Source organism: Bos mutus, chromosome 9, assembly GCF_027580195.1.
Source record: "Bos mutus isolate GX-2022 chromosome 9, NWIPB_WYAK_1.1, whole genome shotgun sequence".
Taxonomy (NCBI): domain Eukaryota; kingdom Metazoa; phylum Chordata; class Mammalia; order Artiodactyla; family Bovidae; genus Bos; species Bos mutus.
Genome location: NC_091625.1, coordinates 14,824,293 through 14,847,783, shown reverse-complemented (window position 1 = coordinate 14,847,783; position 23,491 = coordinate 14,824,293). Strand labels below are relative to the sequence as shown.

The 23,491-nt window shown below is 41.3% G+C and overlaps 1 protein-coding gene across 3 annotated transcripts in view; it reads left to right on the top strand.

Moving 5' to 3' along the window:
- The first annotated feature begins 977 nt into the window (after positions 1-977).
- Positions 978-23,491, top strand: part of COL12A1 (collagen type XII alpha 1 chain) — a 117,627-nt gene continuing 95,113 nt past the window's right edge. For 2 of the 3 annotated variants that reach the window (XM_070376205.1, XM_070376206.1), the window contains exons 1-11: positions 978-1,116; positions 4,078-4,185; positions 11,213-11,329; positions 13,111-13,254; positions 13,684-13,743; positions 16,009-16,272; positions 16,460-16,624; positions 17,929-18,102; positions 20,232-20,522; positions 20,962-21,564; positions 22,672-22,944. In XM_070376205.1, the coding sequence (XP_070232306.1) occupies positions 4,113-4,185; positions 11,213-11,329; positions 13,111-13,254; positions 13,684-13,743; positions 16,009-16,272; positions 16,460-16,624; positions 17,929-18,102; positions 20,232-20,522; positions 20,962-21,564; positions 22,672-22,944 (2,164 nt within the window). In that variant the 5' untranslated portion in view covers positions 978-1,116; positions 4,078-4,112. The remainder of the gene's footprint in view (positions 1,117-4,077; positions 4,186-11,212; positions 11,330-13,110; positions 13,255-13,683; positions 13,744-16,008; positions 16,273-16,459; positions 16,625-17,928; positions 18,103-20,231; positions 20,523-20,961; positions 21,565-22,671; positions 22,945-23,491) is intronic. The other variant, XM_070376207.1, reaches the window with a different exon arrangement.

Here is a 23,491-nt window from a genome sequence, read left to right as displayed (position 1 = left end):
AAGTTTTGTTCTGGCTCAAGTGAGACATTTCGACGGTGGATGGAACTTGTTCCCGAGCGGACTTCCAGTTCGGAGGATCCCTAGGTTTCATAGCATTCCTTCGCCCTCTCTTTTGGCTCAAATGAAGCCTCCCAGTTCCGTCCCGGAGCACCGGAGGGGGGAGAGAGAGACAGGACTGGGAAAGCCATCCCACCGCTGAGTCCGGCGCAGGCGGCCATCCGGGTTTCCAATCGTCCGAGATTGAAAAAGACAGAAGGCGCGCCGCGTGCACAGACAGTTAGTTAATGGAAACGCTGTAAATCGGTTTTAAGTGCACCCCAGGACGGATAGGGAGAAAGGTGCGGGTGGCGATGATGGGGGATGGGGCTAACGATGGGGTGGGGTCGGTCACATTCTTGCAGTTCTATACAGGAAAGTCGCTACTTCCCTCCCCCCTCCTTCTTAATTTAGAAAAATAAATTTATTAAAGAAAGTCGCCCGGAGAGGGAAACCCGAGCTCCCCAGCCCGCCCCAAGCGGAGGAGTGAGCGGATTCCCTTGGCAGTGAACCCGGCCGCGGCTGTCGTCCCCCCCCGCCCCTCCCCGCTTCCTCTGCTTCGCCCCTGCCCCCTCCCCTTCCCCCCTCCCCGCCGGGGCACTGCTACTACGGCGATCGCCACCTCACGCCGAAGGAATGCTCGAAGTATGCACACGTTCCCAAAAGTAGACCTCCTTCACCGCCGGAGGAGCATACATCACCCCGTGGCAGCCGTCCACCTTCTCAGGCGTTTCGTAACCGAGTAAACTGAGAGCTGGGAACAGCCCTCTATTAAGGAGCCCGCGGCGCGGAGCCTCTTCCCACTCGACCGAGGCGAGCCGACCCAGACGCGTCCGCGCGCCGGCAGCTGCGGTCCCGGGCCGTCTCCGCCTGTCCGGCCGCACCCGCCGCTCCGCCCGGGCTCCACCGCCTCCGGGTCCCCGGTGGCCCTGCGGCCGCTCCACCTCTCCGCGGCCGCCAGGTGCGCCCGGAGCGCAGCGCCGACCGCCCGGGCGTGCGCGAGGGATCACACCGAGCGCCGGCTTCCGCGACGCCGGGAAGCCTCTGTCGCCGCCGCTACCTCGGTCACCACTGCCTCAGGTCGGTCTGGCTGCTAGCCTCCCCCCGTCGCCTCGTCCCTTCCAAAGATAATTGGGGAAACTAACTTCGAGCCTCTTCGTCGCTCGGCTCTGAGCCACTCAGGAGCCCGAGCGGGGGCCGTTTGAACGTGCGCCTGGGCTACTCGGAGATTTTTTGGGGGGGGGGGTGTTCATGTGTAACATGAAGGGGGAAAGAAATGTAGTTTTTTTCTCAAGAGAGGATGCCGGGCGGCTGTGCGTGAGTAAAGCACCCCTTCACTGTTCCAGCTGGAGGAGGCATTTCGTCTATAGATGCTTGGTTGAAATTGACGAGGGGTGCGCGGGGTCCTGGAGCCGCGGGTCTCCCCCGGGCCTCGCGGCTGCCGGCGCGCAGAAGAGGTGACGCCCGGGGCGGAATTCTTTAGAGAGCCCGCCGACTCCTCGTCCAGGCTGCGCTGGTGCGTTTGGCATCTGGAGACAGATTCCCGGGCTGGTGTTCTGGCTCCTTCCTCCGCTTTTCAAAGCATCCCGGCCTTGAGGGGGTGGGGGTGGGGGTTAGTTCAGCTCTCGGGGACTCAGCTTTGGCCCGACGTTACCCAGCTTCTCCCCCAGGCTAGACGGGGTGGCCCTCCTCAGGGTCGTGGAACCTTTGCGCGAGTTTCCATCCTCTATCCTAGACAGGGTAGGGGTCGCAGAGGGTTCTAAGGAGCGGGGAGTGTAGCCAGGGAGCATAAGAGGTACACCGCATCAGGCACCCTTAGGGGCCGCAGGTGGTCCTTGCAGGGCTTGCCGGAGACCCCTTTCCCTTCCCCTCAACCCGGATTCTGTGGCCTTCTAAAGCGTGCTGGCGCGCCGGGGAGGAATGGGGCAAGAAAGGAAGTGAGCGCTAAACTTGGTGGTCCTTGGGTAACTAATGTCAAGGATTCAGTGGGTTAGGTCGGTGGTAGGTGACGCGCAGGAAATCTGGAGGGACCCCGCGGGGTGGGGGTGGGGGTGCAATTGCCTTTTTTAACTTGGCAAGAATTGGGCTCTTCCAGCGGAGTGGGGGGAAGGGACGAGTTGGCCCAAGGAGATGAATCCAAGTTTCCAGCCCCCCATCTATGCGCGCCCCCCCCGCCCGACTCGTTTTCATTCATGAGTGTGTGAAATGGCCCTGCTGCCACGTAGGGGCGGCCGATTTCAGACTTTTTGTGTCTGAGAATGCTCAATGAAGTGTTGCTAAACATTCAGATAAATGTTTTAGCTAAAAGGAGAGAGAACTTTTCTTTTCTTTCTTTCTTCTTTTTTTTTAAACATGGGTGTAATGCCTGGCTGGCTGGCTGAACTGACTTTATGTTCAGATACTGCGACGAGATAGGATCCATTGTGCCGCTGAGTTAAGACAGCCGATAAGTGGCGCTCTAGATCCACAATAGCCCTGCCACAACTTTTACAACAAGTTCAGCGGTTAAAAAAAAAAAAATCTGCACACAGTTTTTCGGTGGGTCGATTGTCAGCCTTTAACTTTTCGCGAGCACGACTGCCAACTGAGTTGGAAATTATTATAGCGAAGTTAAGGCCAGATGATGGGAACAATGGACCAGTCTCACCTCTTGCCTTTTACTGATGTAGAAAAGGGTTAGACATGTGAAACAGTTAAGTAGGAAGAAAGAAATTGCTAGAGTCCTTGGATCTCTAGAGCAGCGGGAAAATTTTAATCTTGGCTTATAAAAAGAAGCTCCGGGCAATCTGGCAAGCCTGTTCATCAGACATTTAAAATGCAATTTACACTCGGGCCCAGGAAAGCTGCCCTGATACATCATGCCAATAATTTGGAAAGACACGGTTGGAGCTTGTCAGTTTCTTTTCTCAAAGAGGGCTCAACCTTTGGCTCCTTTTTGGGTTCCCAAGCATGACTTCGTTTTTCAAGAGGCCTGGTCTGTTGCCTTACAATAATTTATGTATCTCAGAATCAACTCTCTTTTTATGTTTACCTCTGGCAGTCTCCCACTTTTGTTCATCACTAGTAGCTTTTGTTCCTGAGTTGGACCTTAGAATAGTTTAGATTTCCTTCTACCAACATGGATTAGGCACCTACTTACTATGTGTTACTTGCCACAAAAGGTGAATAAGTTTCCTTGTCTTGAAGGAATTAATAGCCTAGTTACAGAATCAGGAAAAATCAGAGTAGGATATATTCTCTGGAGCATGTAAACCTGTAATCTTCTGGAATAAATGAACAGTTAAGTGAGAAGAGTAATTATTACTGAGAATTTTATAAAAAAAAATCTTGGGAAAACAGACAAGAGTGCTTTGTCCTTCTATTGCCTTTCCCTTTTTTATTATGTATTTCAGAGTTGTTTTTTCCTCATCTTGAGTGAAAGATTTATCAGATGTGAAGACAACACAGCTAGCAGGAGGGTCAAGTTTCTCTTGGGCTGTACATGTTTCTGTATAATCCATTTCAGACCTTCAAGGGCTGCATATTTGTAGGCAGAACAAAATGATGAAAAAAAGAGAGTAAAAGAGGCTTATTATACTTTTCCAAATTACCCTGAGACCACTAAAGTACAGTTACCTAAAGAGTTCCGCAGCTAGGGGGGGGGGGTACAAAACAAAACCTGGCCAAATAAAAACCCCAGCTGGAAGAGACATTTAGTTGACTTAGGGATAAGATGATCTCTGAGTTAGCCATCACCCAGGCAGGATGAAGTCATGTGGGGCCTGGTAAGGCCCTTCACCCGGGACGCTAAGCAGGTCCGGCCTCCAGGCAAACAGGACCCTCTTTAAACTTCAAGTCGCCCTCAGTGCCCTGATTGAACTGCGGCAGACCAACTTGCCTTCTTCCACTGCTCCACAATAGGGCCCATTCTCTGCTCGGCTGGGCCCTGTGGTTATTAAGGCAGAGCGGGTCGGGTCCTGGCCCGGGTCCAGGCTCCAGTTCTAACATGGTTCCAGGCCCGCCCGGACCCGGTTCTGATGCGGTCACTGTTTCCTCCGGCAGATCCCTTCATGTGGCTGTGAGCCCCGAGGCGGAGCATGCGGATCAGGCTTCCCCCAGCGCTCGCCGCCCTGGGCGCGGCCCTGCTCCTGTCTTCCATCGAGGCAGAAGGTAAAAGTCTTTTCCCTCCTTCTCTCCGTGACAAGGTAGAAGTCTAGAAAGGAAAAAAAAAAAAAGGCAAACCTTCCTTGCCACTGTTGCTCGATCTGTTTCCCCTGCACTTCGTCTGTTTTCTCCCGGGGTTTCTCTGCTTCGGAGAAACGCCCCCTCCTCTGAGGTTCGTCCACCTCCCAGCTCTCAGGTCCAGCTCTTTTCCGTCTTCCGCTTCTTCCGTTCCGTGCAGTGCTGTGTGCTCTCCTTGCGCTTGTCTCTGCGGTGTGCTGTCCACACCGCCACCGCCGCTGCCGCCTTCGGAGCGAGGACCAGCCGTCCGGGAGGGGGCGACGGCTGCACCCGGCTCTACGGACCGGACGCCCCGAGGGTGGTACCCAGGAGCCCCGGAGCGCCCGGCGCGCTCGCTCGTGCGCGTGGCTGGGGGAGCCCCTGGCTCGGGGCCGCGGCCTCGGTGACAGCACCAAATAAAAGACTCCAACAGCGCCGGCTCTGCGCCTCTGTGTGTTTTGTGGGGAGTCCGGTCGGCGAGGCGGGCGGTGCGGGCACGTGAGCAGCCAGATCGCCCCGGGAGTGGGTGGTCGGTAGCAATCCGGGACCCGGGGTGTGTTGGCAGTGGCCGGGGTCGGGGGTCGCTGCTGTCCCTGTTTGGTTCGCTGCGCCCCCGGACGCCTGGCCCAAGCCCAGACCCAGCCCCTCGCGCACAGGTTGGGTCTGGGCCAAGGTTCTTAACCCAGGGAGCTGGTGGGAGCCTGGCAAACTGGGCATCACCTCCCCCAACACTCCTTCCCCCAGCATCATCCCTGGGCGCTGAGTCTTCTGAGCCTCAGAGATGGGCTCAGGGCCCAAGGGTCTGGAAAAACTCTATAGGCTCCACCCCTTAGGAAATGAAGGACTTCTGCTAGGTTTTCAACCTTATTTCATCCTTACTGTTGTGTGCATTTGATGCCTTCGTTTGTCAGTATTGGTGGAACAAACCCAGTAGGGGCTTCTGTGTTTCCTCAGTTATCATGGGAGATCTGACACACTAAATTTATTTTTCTGCAAGGTAAATGGGGTACTACCATAAAGACAACTTAAAAATATGCTCTTTTTTTTTTTTTTTTCCAGTAAAGAAATGCTCCTGATGGAGTTAAGGGAAAAAAGCAATATTTCTGGGTGGGGCAGTGTGGAAGTTGGGGGTGGGGTTCAGAGGGTGAGGGTAATTTAGAGTTTGTGGGGAAGTAGAAGGGTTTCAAGACAGCACTGAGATTTTCCAAAAACTTTCTGTTGTGTTCAATCCTCTGGTTCAAGACCGCAAGTACCAAAAGTTAAGATTAGGAAAAGCAGAGTCTTCAAAATGTACAGCATGTTCAGAAAAGTAAGGGAAACTTGCTGGCTCTGCTTATCTGATGAATACTTCATGAATGTAGAGGCTTTTCAGAGAGGCCTCTGTGAAGTAATATTCAGATGAGAGTGCTTTTAATGTTCCATTCTATGTCGTTGTTAGGAAGGAATTTCACTGGAGGAACTTCTGGAAGCCCCACTCAAGATATTTTTAGATAATTCACTCAAGTGGCCTATTTATTGCTCATTAAGAAAATAGTTATTTGAAAATCAGAAAAAGTTGTGAATTCTTAGGACAAGAATTGGATTGGAAATGATGTAAGTGGGAAAAAATCAGTTCTCAATTGGATAATAGATAGTTAGCAAAGTGCAGTTGAAAAGAGCATTTTGCTATCTACATTACTGATTATTTTCGTATTTCTCATAATTTATCTTTTAAGTTTGTGTTTATTTCCACATGGTATAGCTCTTTGTTTTGCTTTCTTAAGCTGTTTCTCTTCTTGTCTCTCATCTGCTTAGGTCAGCATTTAATAATGATATTTTAATAAGATTTTTTATTTGAAGGGGACCTCATTCTCCGGTTTGGCACTGTCAAATAGAAATATATTGTGAGCCACAAATGCAAGCCACACATGCAACTTAAAATATTCTGATTGTGATATTAAAAAGGGAAAAAGAAACAGGAGAAATTAGTCTTTGCAACATATTTCACTTAAGCTAATATATCCACTGTATTGCCATTTTAACATGTAATCAATATAAAAATTATTAGTGAGATATTTTGCATTTTTTGTATTAAGTCTTTGAAACTGGGTGTGTATTTTACACTTGCAGTGTATTTCATCCAGACTGGCCACATTTCAAGTGCTTGATAGCCACATGTGGCTTGTGGCTCCAGTGGTGGACGGGACTGGTCCAGTGTTAATTACCAACTAAGTGGCCCCAGGAGGTTGGGAAGGGCTAACAAAATTTGTAGCCAAGGCGTTTCTGGGGACAATGGGCAGCAAACAGAAGTTCTCTGAATCATTTCTGTTGATACATTTCAAAACTTCAACTGGCAGCCCTGCTTCTTGAGATGTCATTTTGACCTTAATTCTAAAATAGCCATTGTAACTTTTCTTTCTCTTTTCCAACTTGTACTCTTGTCTTCATACTATTTTCCAGTCAATTTCTACTTAATTTTTTTTTATGTGTGGAAAGTTCCATACCTTTAATTAAAAGATTTTGGCATTCACTTTTTGCATTTATCCTTTTTTTAAAATATAGGGAGTACCACCTTTATTATGTTGTTTTATTCTATGTATTTATACAAGGAACTTTATTTTTCATAATTAGTATTTTCTCCCGTAGAAATAAGAGTGAAATGATTTTTTCTTTTATTTATTTTTGATTTTTTTCTTTTAATTATTTTTAGCTGCCGCATAGACTTTATTTCTAACCCTAACCTTATAACTTGGCCAGCTCTCTGTAAGATCTAAAATGTGTGAGTTATTTTTGGTTCCTATATCATAGTGCACATTAATTGCCATTTAGAAAATTTAACACTTAACATGTAAAGGTCAATGGCCAGTGTTCCCTGAGAATTAGACACCTTTCTAATTAATCTAAATTTGAGGTGATCGTATGTTTTATGAAAAACAGTTGTAATTTTAGTAACTCTGATTTGTAGTTCATAATATATAATGAAATATTAGGTATTTTTAATTCATAACTGAGTAGAGGCTATAAGCTTTAATTACCTTGTGTCTAGGTTAAGAGGCAAGTTAATGCGTATTTCTATAATCCTGTGTCTAACTTGCAACAGAAATTTCAAACTAGATGGGAATGTGTAGTCATCTATTCTAGTTTTCTCGTTCTCCGAGTGAGAAAATGAGGACCAGAGAGGCTGAAGGGCTCAGTTAACAAACGTGATGCCTAGGGGCAAGGCACAGGCAAGACCCAGGTCTTCTAGGCCAGCACCGTGCTAATTTGCTCCCATTGCGCTGCTTTCTCGCTTGACAGTGGGTCAACCCAGCCAGTTTAATGAAAGAATGCATTTTGTAATCTGCACAGAATAATTTATTACTTGTCTGAAACATGAACTTTTCAACTGCTTATTTTTGGTATCTTATAAACACAAATGAAATAAATATCTGTATCATGGCAAAGGTCATTTAATTTATACTAGCTTTGGACAGAAAATAAAAATTAGCGCCTACTGAATATAGTAAAACTGCACTTTGCTCGCTTCTCAAAGTTTCTACCATTAAAGTAGTACCCTTCTCAGTATTGCTATCACAAAATTTAGACTAAAGGTCAACAAGGTGGGCTGCTGCTGCCCTTCAGCAGTTTTAACCTAGTGTCTGCTGCTTCAGGTCAATTTCCTTGCAAGGTTGGTGGTACCTGGTTCATCAAGATGATATTTTAGCAGTTTGTTCTTGGTTTTCCTTATCTTTAATATACTTCATACACTTACCAAATCTTATTACACTAATCTCCTTCCACCTGTCCATCCATCCTTGCACTGATGTTAAACTCTTGGACATATCTTCCTTTTGAGTGCCATAATGAATAACAATATTTTGTAAACACTATATATCAAGATAGACACTTTGGTTTTAAAAGTGCTTAAACAAGTTGTAAAGTTAATATACCAAACTTTATCTGTATCTGAATTGGAGATGTCTGAATAGAACATATTTATTGTTGATGAGGCATGAAATAAAGGTTTTTCATAGAGTAAGTAAAATACTTATGTATATTTTAATAGCCAAATTCATATCAATATTGGTTTCTAAAGTTAATCTTTCATGCAAATATTTATTTAATAAGCCAGTATGATAGAAAACTGTATGTTCTAGAGTCAGACTATGGGGGTCCAAGTTTTGCTGCTTATTTGCTGCTGTGTTAACCCTTCTGAATTTCACTGATTCATCTGTGAATCAGATAATAAGGCCACTCTGCTGGGTGATCATGAGAGGAGAGAGAGACAATATATAAAGTGACCACCTCTCTGCCTGTCATAGAAAAGACACTCAGCAAACACTAGATATTATTATCATTGCTAAAAAGTCCTAAATCCTGCCAATTTATGTAAAAAGATATATCAGAATGTAGCTTTGATAGCATAGCCTTTTGATAACAAAGAGCAATATTCATAAATATGAACTTAAACTGCTAGTGTTATGAATACTTAAAACTCTAGTTTCTTCACTATCAGTTTTCAGTTTTATGAATATATTAATATACCTGATTGCTACCTTATTCATTTATAATTACACTTCTATTTATCTTCATTCCCGTTCACATTCTACACAACTATGACTGTTTGCAATCACAATCCCTATGTAGATAGTTTTATTAGAAATATTCTGGCATCTGCATTCACTGTTTATAATGATGCAAAGGCAGTTGTGAATTACTTTTATATAAAATAGAAGACTTTTGAAGTTAATGAAAATATATTTTGCATTGATTCAAGTCAACAGGGGTCCACACGCACACCTGCTTTATTATGTTTTTTCCATGAAAAAAACAAACAAAATGCATAGAATGGCAAGCCTAAAAGATTTTGCAAGTGATAAAAGTGGCAAGAAGAAAAGTGCGAAGGGCTGTCTGTTATACATATGCTGGTCAACCATCCTTTATTACTTTTGATCCCCAAGTACCACATCTGAGTTTCTATGAACACCTTAAAATCCAATTGTTAAAGACTTTTCCCAACAGTCAATTTTTCAGTTTTTCTGGAATCCTGGTCATTTGGAAATCAACAAGGTGGGCTGCTGCTGCCCTTCAGCAGTTTTAACCTAGTGTCTGCTGCTTCAGGTCAATTTCCTTGCAAGGTTGGTGGTACTGTTTTTCCATGTACTGATTTTTCAAAAGCATGCTCAGGCCAGTTGCGTCTGCCTTTGCATTAAATTTGTCCTGAGCCATTGCTACTGAAATAATATTTTATAATGATATTCTTAATACCTATTGTCCTATTAACATCTGTTGCATGCTTGTTATACTAAGTGATGGCTATCGGGAAACCTCGCAATACGGTTACAGACAGCAGAATGTTGAATAATTAAACTATGCATGTAGATTAATAGTCTAATCTCACTGCCTGTGTATGGATAGTAGGAAAATAACATCCATTCCATTACTAGTGTATACAGTAGAAATCAAAAGCCATCTCCTACAGTTGGAAACAGCAGTTCCTTAAAGCAAATGTTTGCTTAATTTGTATCATTTCCATTAAAATGTGCTATTAATATTACATAAATCCCTAACCCCGGTTAAATTCTATGACTCATGTCTCCAAGCTACTACTACAGTTCAATTGACCTTTAGGAAAACCTAAAAGGAGATTGTAATCTCTCAAAACAGAAAATTCTGACTCACAAGGAATACGTTCAATCTTAAAATGAAGAAGAATATGGCAGAAAGTCATTTTATTGTGTTGACCTGCTTCAAGAGTAATCATTTTGAATGCATCGACCATGCACTGACAGTGAGTCAGTACAATGCTGCATGATGAGGCATGAACATTGCAGGGAGAATATCATTATAAAATATTTCTGGAACGTCTTTGTGTAATGACTACTGTACATGGAGGCTTTCGTTCATTGTGGGAAACTAAAAACCAGTCAACATTTCATTGACATGTGCATGATGCTGAACAGTTTTGTATGTAAACTATTGCTTTCTGTACTTTTCAATTATTCCTGTCATTGACTTCTCCAAGATTTATGCGGTCATGTCTTCAGATTGCTTTACTAGTTTCTTTAAGTTCTGTAAATAAATGTCCATAAATATACATTGATGTTGTCTTTTCATAATTAACCATTGTTTTTGTAAAAGGACCATACTGGCATTTTAAGTTAAAATGCCACTTTTAGTATGGAATATACCTGCTGCAAAGGAAAATAAGTGTTGGTTTACACCTTGCAAACATACAGCAAATTGGTGTAAACAGGCAGAATATTAATTTTATAAACACCTGTATATCATTCTTTATATATTTATAAATGATTGACATCCCTTATGACTATTTTTGAGTATTGGTCTATTTGAATACAAATATACATTTAAATGTATATTTCCTTGTGAAACACAACAGTGCTAAATTTCCCAACAGTGTTTCTTCCTTTTTATTAAAATACATTCCTCATCTCTGCCACAGACTGAGAATTATCAAACAAAAATTAATAACAAGGCAATGATGCAGAGAATGAACCAAAATATCATTGATTCTTTCCATATTATGAAAAAAAAGTATTATGTCAGTGTTCTAACTTAACTTCTGTGGTTGTAAGCAGGTTGTGATTTGGCATGCTTATTCAAAATGCACTCAGCATGTATTGAAATTTCCTTAATTGTTATGTGAATTGTTTGCATATGTGGTTATTATATGTGATTTCATTGTACCTGTATGTACTTGTATCCAAATTTGTTTCTATTATGCTTGATTTTGCTGGCCATTCTTGGATGACCTAGCAACTCAAGAATCCAAAGCGTTTTGTGCTGTCTTCTGTAATATGTATACTCTCTGATGTTTTGTCATACCGTGTCAGCTTTTAATTTTATTCTTGTCCAACAAGATATCTTTTATATTTGTTGGAAACAAATTTATGCAAAGACAATTTTAGTAAGCTTTGCTCAACACAATTCTTTATTAATTAAATTGACTATTTTGTGACATTGGAAAATGTAACATGCCAACTCTCTCTTTTTGCAGTTGAACCACCTTCAGACTTGAATTTTAAAATTATAGATGAAAATACTGTTCATATGTCATGGGCAATACCACCTGATCCAATTGTGGGTTTCAAAATAACAGTGGACCCTACAACGGGTAAGTTTTGGGATGCTGGGATTTTCGGACAGAGACATCCGAGATGATATAATCTGATCCTTCCCCCACCTTCTGCTTCATTATGAGGAAGCCAAGATTTAGAAAACCAGAGGGGTTTACCTAATGTCACAAGATATTTGGTGGCCTCAGGTCTCCAGGTTTCTGGCTCAGGACCCACTATTATATTTTTATAGTGTTAGCTTTATTAACTTGGTTTGCTGTGTAAAGCTGTTAGACTCTATCCCTTGATCAGAATATTGCTGGTAATCTTTGATTTTATAAACTAGAACGATGACGGCTTGACATTCTTCTTGAATCACTTAATCTGTCCAACACTTCAAGTGACAAGTGATGAAGTGAGGTGTTACACTTTGCCCAGTGTCCTGCATACTTCAGTGCTCAGGACACAGTGTTCTGGGATCGTGGTTAGCTGCCATGATGGAAGACAAGGATTTACTGGGTAAATTCTGTAGATCCTAAGGCTAAGAGTCAGTATCCTTGATGTTGCTTGAGTAGGGAGAACCAATCTCTCTTGACTAACTTTTATTTCTAACATGGAATGGGAATAAAACCATTTTTATGAGCACTGGCCAAGTGGTAGGAAGGGGTCTTGATTGGCTGATAGAAGAGATAGATGATGTCAACATAACTTATCACCAGAGCTGTGTTTGCATGCTTATGGCCTTTAAAAATGCCAATGATTTTAAATGCTGATTTATCAGGGGATTGAGAAACTGTTATCTGTTTTCAATATGACCCAAGAGCTTAAAAAGGGATCAGGCGTTTACTTTTTCTTCCTTGACTCTTTTCTTCCCAAATATATTTGCAGTTAACTATTTCATTGATTGCAAAGCCAAAAAGCAGCTGAAAGAGTTCATCTGGTTTCCAGGTGTTGGAAATGACTGACTGTAGAAACGAACACTGGGACCATCCATACCCACAGAGCCCTGGGGTCTTATTTTGCCACGGTGGGCCCTGGTTGGTTCTGCAGTGCTCCACATATCAACTTGGAGCATTTCTCAGGGTTCTGTCACACTTGTTGCCTTTTTTGATTACTTATGTTTTGATGAAAATTAATATGGTGAAGAATTTTAAAAGTCATTTAGTCTCTAACAACTACTGTTTCCTGTTGAATTGAGCATTAACATAATCTAAAAGGAAATACATAATTGCCAGCATGTAAGGAAATGCTCAGTACGCTGTACTTCGAAATATTTGATAGTTAAGTCAGTTCAGAGGACCATGGTTACCCTTCAGAGTATGCCCCACTCACTGGAATATGGAGGATACATCTCTCCTATAAAAGTGAATGCTGTTTCCCAGTAGACATTCATTTTAGCCAATGGGGTTTGTTGTCTTTGAGTTGATTTTTAGCCCTTCATTTTCTTTTGGTACTCTCCGATACATAATTTAAAATTAAATTATTTTCTGCTTTATATCTCACTTATAAAAATTTTGTTATCTACCATTAGTATTCAAAAACAATGAAATATTTTTTTTTATATTCTGATATATCTTTAATCTAGAGGCATACTTGAGTCCTCAAACAAATATGGAATATGATTGTAACAGGTAAAGGCAATGCCAGTTCATTTATTGAATTTCTAGAATTCAAAGTGTTAGTTTTGGAGGACAGTAAAAAATAATGCTTGGGCATTTTGAGAGAAATGTGTATTTTGAATTTTTAGGTTTTGAGTATATCTGGGAATTACATTATATTGTATTACGTTATATGTGAAAAAAGATTTGTTGCATTGATATTTTCCTTTCTATATTTCCAGATGGGCCCACTAAAGAATTTACCCTTTCAGCTAGTACCACTGAAACTTTATTAACAGAGCTTATACCTGAAATAGAGTATGTGGTGACAATCACTTCATATGATGAAGTAGAAGAAAGTGTACCAGTTATAGGCCAATTAACAAGTAAGCACACATATAAAGTACTTTTATACCTTATATTTTGCGGAAGGTTTCTCTAACTTTCAAATTTAATTTGTTGTTATGCAGTTAATTTACATCAGCATTAACTGTTCTTGCTCTGATCCTAGTTATTAGTAGATGTGAATAATGTACTCACATTTATAAGCTTGGTCTCTGCAAGCAGCAGGAATGTTATCAATGAAAACTATTAAAAAGCGTTAGACTTTGCCAAGCTGCAGAGTTTTTATCTCTTTTTGAAATATATCTAAAGCCTCACTGAAAATAATTTATTTGCAAGGGAATGCTTATTTGGCTGTATTCTCTGACAAGCTGGGAATACACCATACACTTGAAGGACAATACACTTACTTTCTTCTTAGGAAGTATTTTTATGGGTTCATTTCCCTTTGTAATAATCAAGTTTTGACTCAGTTCAAACAGGTGGCCCGACAAAGCCAGGGGAGAAGAAACCTGGAAAAACAGAGATACAAAGTAAGCATTTTCCTTAATATTTTATGTGGTTTTGCAGAAGTAAGTTATAAATGTAATATATAAAGGAGATGTTCCAATTCGATCCATAGTTTGATCTCACTCCTATATTAATTTCTGTAAGTTTTATCTACAAGTATAGGCAGTGTAATAGTAATGTACGGCTAAGTGGTTATAACACCCACATTCTTACTTTCTAACCATTCTAGGGACTAAATATTCTTTTTACTGGGGGTGTATTAAATGTGTGTATGTTCAAGTTTCCCTGCAGTATTCTGGCAGTAGGTGAAAAACAAAGCTCATCACTGGACTTAAATTGTAGAAACAGATGGTAGCTTAGGGACACATGGGAAATAGAAGGTTGGACCACAAGGGAGATGCCCTCGTGGTGTCTTTAGCAATTCCATTGCCGTGAAAATTGCTGTATATATTCTGGTCATCTCTAGGGTGTTTATGTGGGCTTACTTGGTGTGATTCTAAACATTTCCAGAGTCTCTGTAGGATGTCTCTGATGAATTGATGCATTTGTAATCAAATGAAAGCAATTTTATGGTCTGGTTTTGTGGTTTCTAGGCCCTTTTTATCCTACACTGCTCTGACTTACTGGGATAAAGCCTTAAGTGGTTGGACTTCTGATTTTGCCACCTTATAAATGGGATTTATGACTCGGGATAACAATAAAAATATTGTGAACACAAAGTTCCCTTTATCTGGAATTTTCCCCTCCAGATCACTGTTTATAATTCTTTATAATGTCTAATAATCTGAAGTGAAGTTTATAGCATGCAGTTACAATGCAAATATTTTCCCTGAATCATCAATATTTATTCTAAAGCAAAGTATTATTCCAAACATTGACTTTCAATAGACTTATGTTGGCCCATTAAATAGTATGCAAAAATTATTTAGGCAGGCAACTTGTATTGGCTTGCAAATTTTTCCAGGACCCTTTCCTTCTTTTCTGAGCCAAATACTTCTCTTATTATCCACCAACTGACTGCAGGGACAAAAATATCTTCAGAAAATTTACTCAGCTTTGCCTTATGAATACAGATTTTCGTAAAAACCAACCTGTTTCCCACTCACCAACTGACCACGGAGAGAAGAAAAAATATGTTTGATTACAAACACCAATTGTTGCATTTTTGGGGATTTAAAGATACCACATGTGTTTTTACTTTTGAGTTAAAATATTTTCCCTGCCTTTTCTTTAGTGAAAGTAGATTTAGTTGTGAAATTTAAACACATTGATGATTAGGACAAGATATTATGGGTATTTTGCATTATATTTATGATATATTTATGATATTTATGGTACTTCTGTTAAGATTTCATTAACCCTCTGGGCTAACCAGCTGCCAACTTTAGACCATTACATTGTAAAGTGCAGGAGAATGTTAAAAGATTTGCTTTTTTCTTCAGCTCTATTGCATTTGCTTAAATGGCACAGCAATTGTTCTGTAATTTTACAAAAATATTTATTTGACTGCACCAGATCTTAGTTGCCTCATATGGGATCTAGTCCCCTTATCAGAGATGGAACCTAGGCCCCCTGCATCGGTAACGCAGGGTCTTAACCACTGGACCACTTGGGAAGTTCCTGTTTTGTATTTATTGATCTAAAAGTACCAAGAATGAAAACACTTCGCTTATATTTCTTTTGTATGTCTCCTAGATATTTTATATAATTTTTACTTGGAGAAAAGAGTGAGGATATAGTTACAAAAATAGATAAGTCAATAGCACAAATGCTTGGGTCATAGGCTCTTGGAGAATCGGTCATATATCTTTTCATCTTGTCTTGCACAATGTCTTCTATGACATTTTAAAGACATAGTTGCAGAAATGCATGTTCATGAAGGTACTGAAAATACTTCTGTGTGTGTGTTAAGTTGCTTCAGTCATGTCTGACTTTCTGTGACCCAATGGACTGTAGCCCGCCAGACCAGGCAAGAATACTGAAGTGGGTTGCCATGCCCTCTCCTCCAGGGGATCTTCCCAACCCAGGGATTGAACCCATGTCTCTTATGTCTCCTGCCTTAGCAGGCGGGTTCTTTACAGTGCCATCTGGGAACCTGCCTGAAAATGTGTGCCAATAAAATTTTGTGTTCTTTTGTGCATGTCAGTTGTGGGGGAAGAACAATATGAAATGTTCTAATGAACGAAATGATTTTAGGAGCCAACATTTTTGCAATGTTAGTTTGTATTCTTTAATGCTAGATAGATTTAATAGCATGTCATTTAAAAAACGTATCACATATATTTCAGAATGTTCTGTCAGTGCCTGGACTGATTTAGTTTTTCTTGTGGATGGCTCATGGAGTGTGGGAAGAAACAATTTCAAGTACATCTTAGACTTCATTGCTGCTCTCGTGTCTGCTTTTGACATTGGGGAAGAGAAGACAAGGGTTGGAGTTGTTCAGTACAGCTCTGACACCAGGACGGAATTTAACTTAAATCAGTACTACCAACAGGAAGAGCTGCTTGCTGCAATTAAAAAAATCCCATACAAAGGTGGCAACACAATGACAGGTATTTTTTTTTTTTTTTTTACAAATTTTGGTATTGTTTAAGATAAATGAAGTGTCTGTGTGGGAAAGGAATGATGGGTTGCACAAATGATCATATGTTAAATAATTTTGAAAGTAATCTCGCACTTTTTGATTTTAGTAAAATTGTATAGTGTGGAGTGACTGAATGTATCTCTTTTTCATTTCAGGGGAAGCCATTGATTACTTAATTAAAAATACCTTCACGGAATCTGCTGGGGCAAGAGTTGGCTTTCCCAAAGTGGCAATTATTATTACAGATGGCAAATCCCAGGACGAAGTGGAAATTCCAGCAAGAGAGCTTCGAAATATTGGGGTTGAAGTTTTCTCTTTGGGTAGGTCGTGTTTGCTGAAGTGTTTTCCTTTTAGAACTACTTTACTAGTTCATGCTCAGAAGATGAAGGCTTGATTCCTCAAAAAGGATCCTTCCTCAAGGAAGGAAAACAAGGTTTACTGCATCTTATAGCGTAGTGTTAATCCAAATCATTTTTGAGTAAAATTTTGATTGTCTATTTCTTCATGTAACTCCTCCCTTCTTTAAAAAAACTTTTTTATTGGTGTAGTTTCAGGTGAATAGTAAAGGGATTCAGCCATACATGTACATGTATCCATTCTCCCCCAAATTTCCCTTCCATCCAGTCTGCCGTATAATTGAGCAGAGTTCCATGTATCATACAGGAGGTCCCCATGTCCCCCCTTTTTAAAAAAGGCATTAAAGCTGCATATGTATTAAGTAAGGCAATATTCACATTCCTTGTCAATCCTCTGCTTTTCAAAGAATTCTGGGCCAGTGGTTCTCATAAAGGTCCTCCTTGTATTATCATTAAGTGTTTTATATGTATTTCCTCTATTATGTAACACTTCAAGAATTCAGAGGGCTCCAGCTCATTCAGGACTCTGGAAGAAAAAAGTATTATCTTCCCAGATGGCAGCAGGGACAAATGATGGCGTGGTTGGCATGAGAGCCTAGTCTGTTTTACCAACCACTCATTTGCCTCTGTGGCCACATTATGTGAAATGAGAAAATGTCATTCAACCGTTTTTGTCCTTTCAACAGTTGCACATTCGTTAGGAAACAAAGCAATTCAGTTTATGACTGAATAAGGATTTGCAAATGTCTTCACTTGGGAAAGACTAAGAAAGCAAGGAACTTCCTTGATCTGACCCACTTCCCTTTTCAAAGATCCTGTGTGTGTGTATGTGTTAGTTGCTCAGTCGGGAACTACTCTTTGTGACTCAGTGGACTGTAGCCCACCAGGCCCCTCTGACCATGCGATTCTCTGAGCAAGAATACTGGAGTGGGTTGTCATTCCCTTCTCCAGGGGACCTTCCCGACCCAGGATCGAACCTGGGTCTCCTGCATTGCAGGTGGATTCTTTAATGTTTGAGCCACGTTGAAGGGAAGCCCCTTCAAATATCCTACTCCCTTTTTTTGAAACTTTATTTTGTATCTGGGCATTGCTGATTAACAATGTTATGATAATTTCAGGTGAATAGTAAAGGGATTCAACCATACACATACATGTATCCATTCTCCCCCAAACTCCCCTTCCATCCAGGCTGCCATATAACATTGAGCAGGGTTCCATGTACCATACAGGAGGTCCCATTGGTTATCCTTGTCCCTTCTCTTTTAAAGGCATTAAAGCTGCAGATGCAAAAGAACTCAAACAAATTGCCTCCACACCTTCACTCAATCATGTTTTCAATGTGGCCAACTTTGATGCAATTGTGGATATTCAGAATGAGATCATCTCCCAGGTGTGCTCAGGTGTGGATGAACAGCTCGGGGAACTGGTCAGTGGAGAAGAAGGTGAGTGAATTGTTGGGGGTTCCCATGTGTTCCCCTTTTCCATTATTTGAGAGCATTTATGGGTTTACAAATGGGGGGACATTTAGCTTAGTACTCTGCAACTTAAACTCATCACAGCGCTATTTCTATTCGGTGGCAAAGTTTTCTATCACCATAAACTGCGTAGTGTTTTCAGAGCTCTTAAGAATATTTCAAAGAGCAGTCAGTTTGATCCTCCCACTTTTGCACAATGTTCCCATTTATCAGTCATTGCTTTTAAATACATGGGAGAGAGAAAAAACATTTCATAAAGATCCTTTGGGGCGTTAAAAAATCACAGTTTCCATGATTGTTCTCCTCTCAGCCTGAGAATTGACAACTGATTAAAGATAAGTTCTAAATAACTCCATCTTCAATCATGTAGACTCTTTCATCTCCAAACCCCAAGCATTTTGGCAGTGTTCATGGGCTGTAATTCAGTTTCAGAACTCCTTATTACCTCATGGGCTCTGAATCTCTTTCTTTGTTTCACTGCCTAATGTCTGATTTTTTGCTCTATATTGTTACAAAATCCACCCCCGTCTGACTTTCCCCTGCTCATCTTCTCCTACTCAGTCTTTTAAAACATTTGAGTTTTCATCCTCACTAGGGTGCATGTGTGAGGTTAGGCCAACTTTGGTCCTGCCCCTGTTCGCACTCTCTCTGGCAGGGGGCACGGGCTTCATCCCAGGTGGCCACAGTCTTAACTTTGGGGTCTCCTCTCTGTCGCTGGCGATTGCCTGCGACTTCTGTCCCCTCACTGTCTGCATCAGTCCGAGGCTTTGCCCAGGCTTCCAGGTGGCGCATCCGTTCCTGTCCTCCCATTATTTCTCATTTCTTTAGGCATCGTTTTTATGGACTATGTCTGATTGCCTTTCAGAGAAGACAGTGAGTGACCCTGTGCATGTTTTATCATCCACTGTCTCAGGCTGACTTATAAAAACGTAGAACCATGTCTTCTTGGAGATAGATTCCATTGACAGATCTAAAACTTCGAAGATTTGGTCTGAAATAGCTTAAGATACTTTGTTATTAGCTAAGTACGTGACTATGTTCTACATCGACTAAGGATAGAACGTTTTTAGATGATCGGTATTTGCTTATCAATCTGCATGTTGTACACCGTGGTTTCACCTCTGTTTGGTGGCATTCTGAACATAGCTGAACTTTTTCTTCTAAACCCTGAATGAAGTGGAAATACAATTATTTAAAATTACAAGAATCTGTCATTTAAGAATGGCCGACTTCTTATCTTTCTTGGCATATTATAAAGTATCTATAAAGTATTACATTATTATGCTTAAAGTTTTATGAAAAGGGAAAAAATTTCTAAAGTATTGAATAAGTCATTGATTTAACAAATATTTATCAAGTTCCTTCTTTGGTACCTGAATAAAGGCCATGACACACAGGCGTGCTAAGTCACTTCAGTTATGTCCAACTCTTTGTGACTCCATGGACTGTAGCCCTCCAGGCTCCTCAGTCCATGGGATTCTCCAGGCAAGAATACTGGAGTGGGTTGCCCTGCCCTCCTCCAGGGAAAGGGCCCATGAATGTAATACCAAAAAACCAAAATGGAAAATCTTGGCCCCAGAAATGAATTAGGCATCTGATGTCCTATTATGAATTTTTTCAAGGATTTCTTTGCCCTAAACTTCTCATCTCCTGGATTAAAATTCAGGTGCTGAATCTCTGGTTTGGGGGTACAAGTGGAAGTGGGTGTCTGTGACTGGGAACTTTTCCTGATAGGTGCATGTGACGTGTGTGTGTGTGTGCTCAGTTGCTTCGGTCGTGTCTGACTCTTTGCAACCCTATGGACTGTAGCCTGCCAGGCTGTTCTATCCATGGGATTCTCCAGGCAAGAATACTGGAGTGGGATGTGATGCCCTCCTCCAGGGGATCTTCCCAACCCAGGGATCGAACTTGCGTCTCTTAAGATCCTGTGTTGGCAGGTGGGTTCTTTTACTACTCGTGCCACCTGGGAAGCCCTTTTCCTGATACAATCATGATACAACCATTGAATAAGGAAAACTGAGGTGTAACAGTAAAAACCTCATTAATGGGGTTGCATCTCACTGTTTTTAATCACTCTTCTGCTTGTTGTTTTGTAGTTGTTGAACCTCCTTCAAATTTGATTGCCACGGAAGTCTCGTCGAAATACGTTAAGCTAAGCTGGAGTCCATCTCCTAGCGCAGTGACTGGCTATAAAGTTCTCCTTATACCCATGACCACGGGAAGCCGACAGCACGCTCTGAGTGTGGGGCCTCAGACGACCACGCTCAGCGTCCGTGACCTCTCAGCAGACACGGAATACCAGATCAGCGTTTCTGCCATGAAGGGACTGACATCCAGTGAGCCCGTTTCAATAATGGAGAAGACTCAACCAATGAAAGTTCAAGTGGGTGAGTTAATAGGGTGTGAAGTATGTGGAGGTCCATTTGATAGTATACCTTTCTGGTTCAGACTTACTTTTAAACAAAACAGTTGCGATAAGTTTCTTTTAAAGAAGCCTGCTTACTAAGAAAATCAGATGTCTTTGGCCCTCTATATGCATGGGTTCCATATCCACAGATTCAACCACCTGTGTTGTCTGACGTTGGTTGAACCCGCAGATGTAGAAATCTGTGGGTTTGGAGGGCCAGCCTCCCTGTGCTGTTTTATAGAGTGGACTTGAGCATCCACAGAGTTTGGAATGGGAAAGGAGGTTCTGGAACCACTCCCATCCCCAGGATGCAGAGAAGCTGCTGTATTTATATTTTTATGATTAATTAATATTTGTTTATAAATTTATTTCATGTGATTAATGTTTGAACTTTAATGGGCTTTCTTTCTTTTTTACAGAATGTTCACGTGGTGTGGATATAAAAGCCGATATTGTGTTTTTGGTTGATGGTTCCTATAGCATTGGGATTGCAAACTTTGTTAAAGTTAGGGCCTTTTTGGAAGTTCTTGTAAAAAGTTTTGAGATTTCACCAAATAGGGTACAGATAAGTCTTGTCCAGTACAGCCGGGATCCTCATACTGAATTCACATTGAAAAAATTCACCAAAGTTGAAGATATAATTGAAGCAATAAACACTTTCCCGTACCGAGGAGGGTCTACCAACACTGGGAAAGCAATGACTTATGTCAGAGAGAAAATATTTGTGCCGAGCAAGGGTTCAAGAAGCAATGTCCCAAAGGTCATGATTCTTATCACAGATGGAAAATCTTCAGATGCTTTCAGAGACCCGGCTATAAAACTGAGGAATTCAGATGTTGAAATCTTTGCTGTTGGTGTGAAGGATGCTGTTCGCTCAGAGCTAGAAGCCATTGCCTCACCTCCTGCCGAGACCCATGTGTTCACAGTGGAAGATTTTGATGCTTTTCAGAGGATATCTTTTGAACTCACACAGTCTATATGCCTTAGAATTGAACAAGAATTGGCAGCCATAAAGAAAAAAGGTTAGTAGGCTCTCTAAAGTAAAAGTTATCCCTTCATGAACAAAGCATTTTTGGTTCTAAAATAGAGGATAATCTGCTTTGTCAATTCTATCTGTAGGAAAAAGTAACTTTCCTGTATTATTGAAAACTGCTGAGCTTAGCTCATTTACCTCTGAGACATGGCTTTCTCCTGGCTATGGGTCAGATGTTTATTGGTGAAAAAGCTGTTTATCTTCAGAGTCATACAGGACTAGGAACCAGCTTTGTCACGCCCATTTGTCATGTCCAATTAAATAACTGTGCATTGAGTGTCTGGAGGGCTGAGCTAGTTCCTTTGAATCAAAGGTAACTGGAGTATAGTCCTGGATCATTGAAATCTTTTTCCTGGACTATTTTTGGGCATCATTCCTGACAAATGAATTCCCTATTCTCTTCTCTTCATTTGCTCAAATTCTGTTTTTCAACATTTGATTAAAAGTCCCATCTCTTGCATCAAGCTTCATACCTGTTCTATTGCTATAATGCTGACCACTTGTAGTCATTTGGCATTCAAATAGACTACATTTTTCTTAATAACCTTGCACTCTCTTTTCACTCCAGTTTCATTGTATGTCCCCTAAGGATAGGGAGTTTGCCTTAAACATTGCATCTTCCTATGATTTGGTTTAATAAATATTCTTTTGTTAGGAAAACATTTTAAATTATTACTTTGAAATATCTACTTATGGTATGACAGAAATATCTGTCAAACCATTTGCTTGATGATTCATTTTAGATCTGATACTGTTTAAATATTCCAGTTGTGGGTATGACCATTCTGTTACTGCTTTGCCTTATGAAGCTGAAAACTCTAATTGAGTTTTTTTTTTAACTAGTTACTTTTACTTAAACAACATAACAGTGTTATGAATGATCAAGACAAATGGTCAAGACTGAGATCATTTGCAGGGCTGTGAGTGAGAGGCTTTCTCTCACTGGTCTTGTATGGACTACTTACTCAGTGCATTGGCCTCAGTGACCACTCTCCCAATAGAACGGAAGCCATTTCAGAAAATGCGTAGCTGTTGGGTCTGTGTTTGCTTTGTAGATTTAAAAATTTTAACTATGTCCTTCTTTTTCTCTTAACAGCTTATGTGCCTCCAAAGGATATTAATTTTTCTGAGGTGACTTCCAACAGTTTGAAAACCAGCTGGTCTCCTGCTGGAGAAAACGTTTTTTCGTACCACATCACCTACAAAGAAGCTACTGGGGATGATGAAGTGACGTTGGTGGAGCCAGCCTCGAGCACCAGTGTGGTCCTCAGCAACCTGAAACCAGAGACCCTGTACCTGGTCAATGTGACCGCGGAGTACGAGGATGGCTTCAGCATCCCCTTAGCTGGAGAGGAGACCACCGCAGAAGGTGTGAGGAGGGTTCCCCACCGTTTCCCCCAAACTAATAGTTTATCGTAGAACAGAGTCACCATGGGAAATGACCATCTGCTTTATAGTTCAGCACTGTGAATGCCCTTGTAGGATTCAGTTCCTTTAAAATACAACTACTCATAAACCTTTTTCAAAAGGGAAAAAGCTTTTAAGTGAAAGATCCTATGTTTATTTTGATGAATTTGAGGTTGAGACATAGAGAACCATTAATAATTATGGAATTAGCTCTTGAAATACTGCTTATCTAGCATTTTCTGTCCCATGTTTCAAATACTTCAGAGCTACCAAACCTCTGATGACAGATATATATTACCAGTTTTTTATCTTTTTAAAATTGTGGTAAGATAAGGCAGTGGCACCTTACTCCAGTACTCTTGCCTGGAGAGTCCCATGGATGGAGGAGCCTGGTGGGCTGCAGTTCACAGGGTCCCTAAGAGTCGGACACAACTGAGTGACTTCCCTTTCACTTTTCACTTTCATGCATTGGAGAAGGAAATGACAACCCACTCCAGTGTTCTTGCCTG